Consider the following 9,596-nt stretch of genomic DNA (forward strand, 5'->3'; position numbering starts at 1 on the left):
AAAAAAAAAAAAAAAAAAAAAAAAAAGAGATACAATACAATTCCAATGGAATTGTACCTATCTTCAAAAAAATCTGCTATTTCTCTCTCCACATAGTCCACCAGATGCAATGTGGAATGATATTCCACCATCTCTTCTAATCCAGCAACTCAGCAGATCTGCATTGTGCTCGGGCACGGTCCATTTTGTGTCTGTGAGAGTAAAAAATAAATTCCATAGTTGTGCAGTGAATATACGGTGCAAGAAAAGATGACTATATGATCTGTTTCCCCACAAAGTTGACATCTGGATACTATAATCCTCCTATTTTTCTTCAAAACCTCTAGCAACCATGTGAAACATTTTACTTTAGTTGGTGCTATGTTTTTCCAGACATTGTTCCATAAACCTTGTTATCTCACATTCTTTTAGTATTCGAAGCATGTTGAATGGAATTCAGAATTGTTCTCAAGTTCTAAATGAGAGATCAATAAAGTTTTAAGGGACTGTGCTCTGAATACTCTACTTCAATTTGCTGCTTCTAAACTAGCTAACGATGCCTTTGTTATGCTACGAATCTATTTAAGACTGTCATAAAATTGAGTCCTAATTATCCATACTAAAGCATAAAGTATGATTGCAAGTGCCTTAAAGTTGACGTTCCACTGGTAAACAGCCAGTAGGACAAGGAAACATGTGTTTAGCTTTCCAATCTGAGGTGGGACACTAAAATTTATTCTAGTCAAATTTTATAAATTGTGTTTCTTCATTCAACTTGTTTGTTTGACTGTGTGCTGCAAATGTGCTGCTTCTATTTTTTTTCAACTGTAAATGTGCTTCACTATGCATAAAATAGTATTTAAAATCCTGGCTACATGAGCGTATGCCACTGTCATGGTACAATTTGTTTTCCCAACCTTTATTCTGACAATTCCGGGTGGTCCTTCCACCACTTGCAATATAGATAGTGTACATGCTGGTGGCCGTATTACAGCTTCTCATACCTTGTCAATTGAGTGTTATCTTAAGACTTAAATAGTTGTCAGCCAAGTTTTGTTATGTCAGTTTCAAATATTCTTCTTTTGATCAGTCATATTGTTGAATATTCTTTTGAGGATCAAAAAGGAGGTGGCGACTACTGATTGGACTTTTTTTCACTTTTCTTTTTTCTGTACACCTTTGAGCATATCACTGATGGTGTTGGTGTGCCTGACTCAGTTTTCAGTAGTTGTCAGTATTGCGTAAAAGTGCTATCCTTCCAGCCTGGAACAGTGCCAAAAAATTTAATTTGAGGTTTACCAATTTAAGCTTTTACAAAATTTTCATTAAAGTTTAATCTTCCTTGGGGAAAAAGTTTTGACTGTAAAAGAAGTTCTCTTACTCGAAAAGATGACTTTCCACTTTGTGCGTGTACTCAATTGCTTATTTCACCTACTCTTTTTGTTGGTATTTGATTGTGTGTTTGGACTGATGATAAAAACACAACTGTGTTGGTGCGATTTCACGCTTTCTGGGTTGTCTTTTTGTATGATAGCTATTTTAGAAGAAAAAGTAAGGTAGAACAAATACATCCTATTTTGTAGTTTTAAAGTATGGTTTCCTTGAGATAGTTTTGGCCTTTAAAGGTTCTTTGAATACTTTATGCAATGGCATTGTTACTTTCTTTTTTCACAACTTTGCCTTTTATTTTCTGAATAGTGAAGACGCTTCTGTAGATAGGAGAGCTCAACTTCTGTATTCAGTGCTAGAAAGTTGTCAACCTATTAATGGGTGCACCAAAGCAGAAGTGGACATCAGAAGAAGAAGCTGCCCTTAAAGCTGGTGTAGCGAAGTATGGGGTTGGCAAATGGAGCACCATTCTTAAAGATCCAGAGTTTGCTGCTGTGTTGCGCTCTCGCTCAAATGTGGACTTGAAGGTACTAGACATAACAACATTATCAAATCTTGTCTTCTCATTCTGTTGGAAGCTTGTTTAGCCAGCTGGAGTATGTCATGTATTCGCATAGTAACAGTATTGATGCATTTCTACAATGTCTCTTCTGTCTGGTTTTGCCTTTTCTTTTTCCCATCGTTCTGGCTTGCTTTGGTTAGTAAAAGTTGCCTTGATGGGCTTAGTTTTACCTGGACAGGATAAATGGAGGAATCTACATGTCATGGCAAGTGGTTGGGGATCTCGGCATCGAGGGAAGATTGTGTCTAAAAGTGTTCAGCCTACACCGAAGCACGATGACAACACCTTGGTTGGCTATGTGGGTGAGAATGATATAGAAATTCTTGATGTTAAACCTCTTGCATCGACTGGGACTGGTGATGTACTGAAGGATGTTGGCTCAAAAAAACCATTTTCAAGGTTATTAAGCTACTGATCACTTAGATCTTCCTTATTCAAATCTTGGATTCCTTACAACTAGTCTTGAATGTTGTGCTGGGAGAGTGTTTGGAGAAAAATACTACTTTATTTATTGACTTATATGAATCTGAAATCACTTTTTAAGAAAATAGTGTACTCCATAAGATATCTAACAATTCTTTTTTGAGATGGTGAAAATAAATAAACAATCAACGCATATTTTGAGATACAACTTTGCATGCATTTAATGATTAATACTCCCTCCATTTCAATTTGTTTGTCTTACTTTCCTTCTTACTCTCTTTAAAAAGGAAGCCACTTGCTATATTTAGTAACTCCTTACCCCCATATCCTACATGACATATTTAAGACCACAAGATTCAAAAGGAATTTTTGGTACTTACATATCTTTATTAAGACCACAGAATTCAAAAGTCTTCTTGATATCTTAAACTCTGTCCTGTGTCAACTAGGAAAAACAAAGTGAAACATAGAGTAATATTTTTCATTAAAAGGATAATTGTAAGTTATCTAATATAATTTTTTTTTTTTGAACTTGGTAACTTAACTTATCTAATACCCTCCTTTAGTTAAGGAACTTGATGTAAACCATTTAGTTCTGGAACTCAGTTGGCTCTGTTATAGAAAAGGTTTAGTGGCCAACTTGATATTTTCTTATTCTTGATACTTGTAGTCCTTGATAGATGTTGTTACCAACTATGCAATATAGCTTTTTGAAAATGATTGATTTATATCTTTTGGTCTGAATTCAAAATTGTAATAACAAGTTTGGAATTCGAGTAATTTAGTTCTACAATTGCCTCTTTTTTCCCTTCTCAAAAATACTCACCCACTTTACAATGTATCAAACTTGTGTTGTTTGTTCATTGGTTGTAGATTAGATGATCTTATACTGGAGTCAATAGCCAAATTAAAGGAATCACGTGGATCTAGTCGGAATGCAATTTCTTCTTACATAGAGGTAATATTTTCCTATTTTGAGCACATTTGATATAAGTAAGTCCGAGAAAGTGATTTAATCTTCTTTTTTAAGATTTAGTTAATTTTATATTGCTATTAGTATTAGAATGCCCCACATTAGTTGAGGGAACAGATTTTTGTCTTCTTAAATGGGTTTTGAGCAATTCTCACCAGATGAGCTAGTTTTGAGGTTGAGTTAGGCCCACGGTCATCCATTTCTTGTTTTGGTGTATCCATGCTGGATTCCCATGTTATGTTGTACACACTCCATATGTCTAGTATTGGGCGTACCCCAGCAGTGGGGAGAGGGAGGGCGTTGGTAGGATGTCCCAAATTGGATGAGGGAATGATTTGTTATCTCCTTATATGATTTTAGACAAGCCCTACTTAATTAGCTTTTGGTCGAGTTAGGTCAAGGTCAATTTTATTGACATGTTTGATTTACCTAAGTATCATACCAATCATTATTGGAGTCACCTTCTGTTTAATCTATGTTTTCAATTTTTGATGAGAAAACTACGTGTATATGCTCATAAGTGCTGCCTAGTTAAACATTTTCAAGACATTTATATCAATTTTATTTTTTTCTTCTAATGAAAATCTGCCGCCTCGTACACAAGAAGGAGAAGCAGACCCTTACCATGTTCTTTTCAAAGAACTCTAAAAGGTGTTGAGGTATAATGAGTCAAGCAGATAAACAAGTTTAATGTTCCTTGATTTTTCAAGAAAACAAAAAGAATAAATATAAGTTGCCTTTCTGCCTTGTTTGAGCAAGTCCTGTAATATATGTTAACAATTTGCTTTAAGTTAAGCATGCATGTCCTGTCTGTATCTTAGTTGCTGATTTCACACGGGAGCCAAGACTTGCTGTGAGCTAAACATGCCTGTGCTGTTTGTATCTTAGTAGCTGATAGTTATGCTGGAATTTCTGTAACTTGGCTTTTCACTAGTTGGCAATGCCTTTTGATCTTCATTGCACAAACCTGAGCAACCGGAACTATGTAAGAAGTATCAACAGAAGAGGAAAAAGGTGGAAACTGGTAAAATGTACTTAAGGAAAGATTATGTGCCAACTGGAAACTGGCCCAACTTGGTCATTGGGATGGCCAAAGGTCGCTGGGAATTGGTAGTGGTAATTGTTCTTCCCCATGTGTTGTGTTCTAGTCAAATTTCTCATCGTACACTGGGACTCTTCTGTGTTTTCAACATAGACTAATGTAAGTGAGATGCTTATGCTTCTTTTTCAGAGGTTAAGATGGGATTTGCTTGTAAAGGTTGAAGTTGCTCACAGGGCAAAGTTTCTTTAGTTTTAAGTGCAGTTTATACTAATTTTATCCAAAAAAAAGTTCGCTTTATCCTTATTTATTCCACTCTTATTTTTAACTTAGATGATACTAGTGTATGGATCTTGTAAATGCTGGCATATTCTTTTCATTACTTTAGATGCCTATAACTCAACAATTTCTTTTGTTTTGTTTAAAGGAGCGGTATGTGGCACCTCTAAACTTTGAAAGACTGTTGGCAGCAAATTTGAAGGTGTTGACTGAAAAAGGAAGACTGATAAAGGTAATCAACGTGGGAACTGGTATAAAATGATGCAGAAATCACTCTACCCCTTCTTTATGTTCAACGAGGAAGCATTTGCTGCATGTTAAGACATGCAATGCCTGTTCCACGTTAATGTAGCATTAACATCAGTAGATCATGTTTAGTGATTACTGAAGAGAATTAAGATAAACTGTGTCATAGATTGAATTGTCCTTGTTGTGTTTTTTTTTTTCTTGTCAATATTTGGTTCTTTTCTATTGCTATGTTGAATAGGAGTTGGTGGATGTCAGATTATCATGCCCCAAAGATGTAAGTTTCATCACACTCTACAAAACTCTAACTAAAAAGTGGCAGTGTCTGTCGATGATACCATGAAGAATATTGGTAAGAATCAATTTTACTTAAGGAAGCAATGTTGTAACTTGTCAAGAATGGAAGGCTTCTAATCGACACTAAGCTCCATTTGTAGCATCACATCATGCCTAAGTGAGGAAGGTATAAAGCAATAAGAGAATGAAATGTCTGAATTCATTCTTTTTGGTTTGCCATGCAATTCTCGTTCAGTTATGGACCCTCTCCTGAATCATAATGTGTATTCTTGAATTCAAGAAAATGAAAGCTCATACTGTGGTCTTGTGGCTACTTTGTTTAGAGTTTTGAATTTTGTTAAAGAATGCTAAAAAATTTCAATGCTTGGAAGCATAGATGTTGGTTGTGGAGTAAAATTCTTCAGTTGATTTGAAACTGCCACCATTTAATGCATGAATTTAACTTTACTATTGTTCATTTCTTTTATATTCATTCTTAGAGGATCAGACAAACACTGTGATATGGGTAAATGATCAAATTTCCATTTTTCCTTTCAGAAGATTTAAAAAAAAAAACTATTTTGTGGACACTGGACGGCCCAATTATAGATATACTTGTCTGTTCCATAACCTGGATCTTGATACCTCCATCCACATTGATAGGTAAAGCATCACTACAGGATTGCACCGAGTAGAGCATCATCTGATGGCAAGGGAGGCCCTTTCTCTTCGCTTATGGGCGGAAAGCTTGATTCCACTATGGTAGAAAAGAATGAAACTAGATTACTGACTAAAGCACAGATTGATGCGGACTTAGAGCAAATGAAGAGCATGAGTGCAGAGGAGGCTGCTGCAGCCGCTGCACAAGCAGTTGCAGAGGCTGAAGTTGCCATTGCTGATGCAGAACGGGCAGCAAGGATTGCAGAGGAGTTTGAAGCAGAGGCAGAGGCAGCACAGTGCTTTGCTGAAGTAGCATCGAAGGCACTACAGCATCAGACTATCCTTGTCTGGTAAGCTAATCTTTTAAGAGTCAACTTATTGTGGTGGTTGTTGACAAACTTCTTCTAACGCCACAATGAGCCCATTAATTCTCTAAAACATTGTATTATCAGGTGATGTTATGCTGGTGATTCTCCAACTGCTAAAATATCATTGACAATGGAAAAGTTTTAAATTGTCGGAAATATTAGAATTCTAGTCTGAGGACATATTAAACATTAATAAACATATTTCATTTTGTTTAATATTTGGTGCAAAATGCCATACATATCATACGTAACTTATACCCCTTCTTAAAACTCTTATGTTGCTTTCAACAATTTTCATTGTAATGTTTTTTGAGAATTGAGTCTTGCTTCTCTAGGAAGTAGGAACTATAAGTTTTAAATACAGTTAGTCTACCTAATATGAATTAGTGACAGTGTGACACCTGTCTTTTCTAGAGCAGCTAGTGCCATAAGCATTAGAAGAATTGCCATATATTAGAGATAAAGTGAAATTCCAGTAATAGGACTGACTGTAGATCCCTCTAAGGGGTCGTTTGGTACAAAGATTAATAACACAAGGATTAGTAATGTAGGGTTTATTTTTATCAAGTGTTTGGTTCATTGTTTCCCACCTCATCTGTGTTTGGATTAAAACTCTATAAAAAGTTTCTTTCCAATTATACCCTTGAATTATTATGTAATTGGGTCAAGGTAGATAGTTGTCGGACAATACTATTTTTTTATGGACTTCTAACTAGTTATGAGAAGAACAATTTTGTTGTCATGTTTGCTATTTTTTCACTTGAATCATTTGAGGATAAATAATTGTCATCTTAATAAATTGATCACTCACAAAATGTCATTTTTCAATTTAAAAAAGATAAACCATCTACTTTTAAATCGAAAAGACTGTCAACAATGGTAATAGGGATCGTTTGGTACAAAGATTAATAATGCAAGGATTAGTAACGTAGGGATTAGTAATGCAGGGATTAGTGGAGTAGTGTTAGGATTAAAACTCTATAAAAAACTTTTTCTCAATTATACCCTTGTTGAATTATTATGTAATTGGGTCAAGGTAGATAGTTGTCGGACAATACTATTTTTTTATGGACTTCTAACTAGTTATGAGAAGAACAATTTTGTTGTCATGTTTGCTATTTTTTCACTTGAATCATTTGAGGATAAATAATTGTCATCTTAATAAATTGATCACTCACAAAATGTCATTTTTCAATTTAAAAAAGATAAACCATCTACTTTTAAATCGAAAAGACTTTTCAATTTAAAAATGATAAACCATCTACTTTTAAAATCGAAAAGACGGTCAACAATGGTAAAGTTGAATAAACCATCTACATTTACACATAAAAATTGCAAGTTGTAATTTTAATATGTATGTAATCTTTTAAATTGTTCAAAATACAAATAATTAGAAAACCACACAAATACACAAATATACATATATACATATATATATATATATATATAATACATTCAATTAAGATCACAAACGTCTACAAATAAACATCTCAATTTGTATTGATTTGTATTAGATTTATTTAGTAACGAACAACTCACTCTAAATAATTTGTAAGCTAATTTATTTAAATAAATTTACTAGTACAAATATAAATCATAAAATCAACAAAATAATTAAAATGATTTGAGGGATATTTTTGTCTTTACATAGACTTATCCCATGGTATTATATCCTATGTATTACTAATACCTCCAAATGGAAGGTATTTATAATACATCCTATAATACCATTTAGGAGGTATAACTAATCCATGGATTAGTTATACATAGTCCCAAATTCCTACCAAACATAGTACTAAATAATACCTTACATAATTCATGGACTATTTCTTCTAATGCGGCCTACCAAACGACCCCTAAAAGTTATATATATGTTAATGCCTCTAGACTGAAAGATCCCATACAATCATATTAGATACACCCTTCTAGTATTCCGTGACCACCCTTATGTATAGATTCTGTGATATTTCTCCATTTCATATTATCCCTTGGTAGTTGGTACTTTGTTTGTCAATGCCTTCTTTTAATTATTTATATACGGAAGTTCTAATAATGGAGTGGAGAAGAACTGGGGATTTTCTATTAAGACCTACAAGCATAATTTGCAAGAAATTTATTATGTTATTGTGGATTTCATTTGGCATGATTTCTTCATTATTGTATTTTCTTTCCATACTTGAGTTCGATATGTTTTACTTGAGCCTAGGTCTATCGAAGATAGCCTAAGGCTGCCTACACACCACCCTCTGTAGACCCCACCTATGAGATTACATTGTGTTTGTTGTTGTTGTTATTATTTCAGTTTTAGAGAAAGAAGAGTACGTATGCTTCTGGCATGCACTTTCTTTTTCTCATAGTCCCTTAAGCTACTGCTCTTCCACATGCCTTTTAATTAATGTAAACCAGGTTTAACACTGGGAAATATGAGCAACAATATAATAATCAGTTTGGTAAGTTCAAAGACTTGGATGGAAAAGAAAGGAGGATTTGCTTTCAGACTATATAAAATCATATTGTTATCAAATGTTTTTCCTTATACAAATTGCAGAACCTAATCTGGTTGCTGGGACACATGCCAGCCTTTAGGTATTGAGTTCATCCAAATCCATTAATTTTTACATGGAGTATAGACGTGTGTGAAAACCCACTAAAATTTAGCAAATACTAGATATGAACCCATAATTCTGAAAGTAAAATTAGTTCAGTGTTAGGGAAAAGGCATAAATTCCCCCTTCAACTTATACCGAAAAGTCAGTTACACACTTCAACTATTATGACGACCTATTACACACCTTTACTACTTAAAAGTGAATTTATTTTACTCCCTAAAACTGACGTGTCAAAAAAATAAAAAATAAATAAAAAACTGGCGCGTCAGAAAAAATTAAATTTAAAAAAAGAATTTAAAAAATCAAAATCTTCTTTTCCCCTTCCATTACCCTTTAGAAAAAGAATTAAAAAGTCAAAATCTTCCATCCCCACCCATTACCCTCTTCTTCTTCATTCTTTAATTTTCATCACAACTTTTTATTTTTCATCACAACCTTAAAGATTCACAATGACGTGAGTGTAGTAGTGGTGTTGTTGGTTGTCCAGATTATTTGTTGGTTTTTCAGATCTGAAAGTATGGAGCTCTTTGGAACTTCATCGGAGCCATGGCTGAAGCTTTGAGCTTGCCGACGCACCTTTAAAACAAATCAAAAGAATAAAATCGCAAAGGGATAAGGTAAGGGGGTTTGGTTTGGTGTTTGTTGGTGATTGATTTGGATTTTGAGTGGCTGTTTTGTGGTGGTTGTTTGGTGGCTGATGGTTCGTCAAAAAAGAAGAACAAATGGCGTTGTGGAGGTGGACTTATGGTGGTGATGGGTTGGTTGTTCTTCGCCGGAGAAGACAAAGAAAATT

At 34.3% G+C, this 9,596-nt stretch overlaps 1 protein-coding gene across 3 annotated transcripts in view; it reads left to right on the top strand.

The window, feature by feature from the left end:
* Nucleotides 1-9,596, top strand: part of LOC102587249 (single myb histone 6-like) — a 13,261-nt gene that overhangs the window by 1,544 nt on the left and 2,121 nt on the right. Inside the window, exons 2-6 of one of the 3 annotated variants that reach the window (XM_006364345.2) lie at nt 1,678-1,895; nt 2,109-2,329; nt 3,227-3,311; nt 4,793-4,876; nt 5,830-6,176. In XM_006364345.2, coding sequence (XP_006364407.1) covers nt 1,746-1,895; nt 2,109-2,329; nt 3,227-3,311; nt 4,793-4,876; nt 5,830-6,176 — 887 coding nt within the window. In that variant the 5' untranslated portion in view covers nt 1,678-1,745. The remainder of the gene's footprint in view (nt 1-1,677; nt 1,896-2,108; nt 2,330-3,226; nt 3,312-4,792; nt 4,877-5,829; nt 6,177-9,596) is intronic. The other 2 variants (XM_006364346.2, XM_006364347.2) reach the window with 2 other exon arrangements.

The sequence above is a fragment of the Solanum tuberosum genome, unplaced genomic scaffold, assembly GCF_000226075.1.
Source record: "Solanum tuberosum cultivar DM 1-3 516 R44 unplaced genomic scaffold, SolTub_3.0 scf00490, whole genome shotgun sequence".
Classification (NCBI taxonomy): Eukaryota; Viridiplantae; Streptophyta; class Magnoliopsida; order Solanales; family Solanaceae; genus Solanum; species Solanum tuberosum.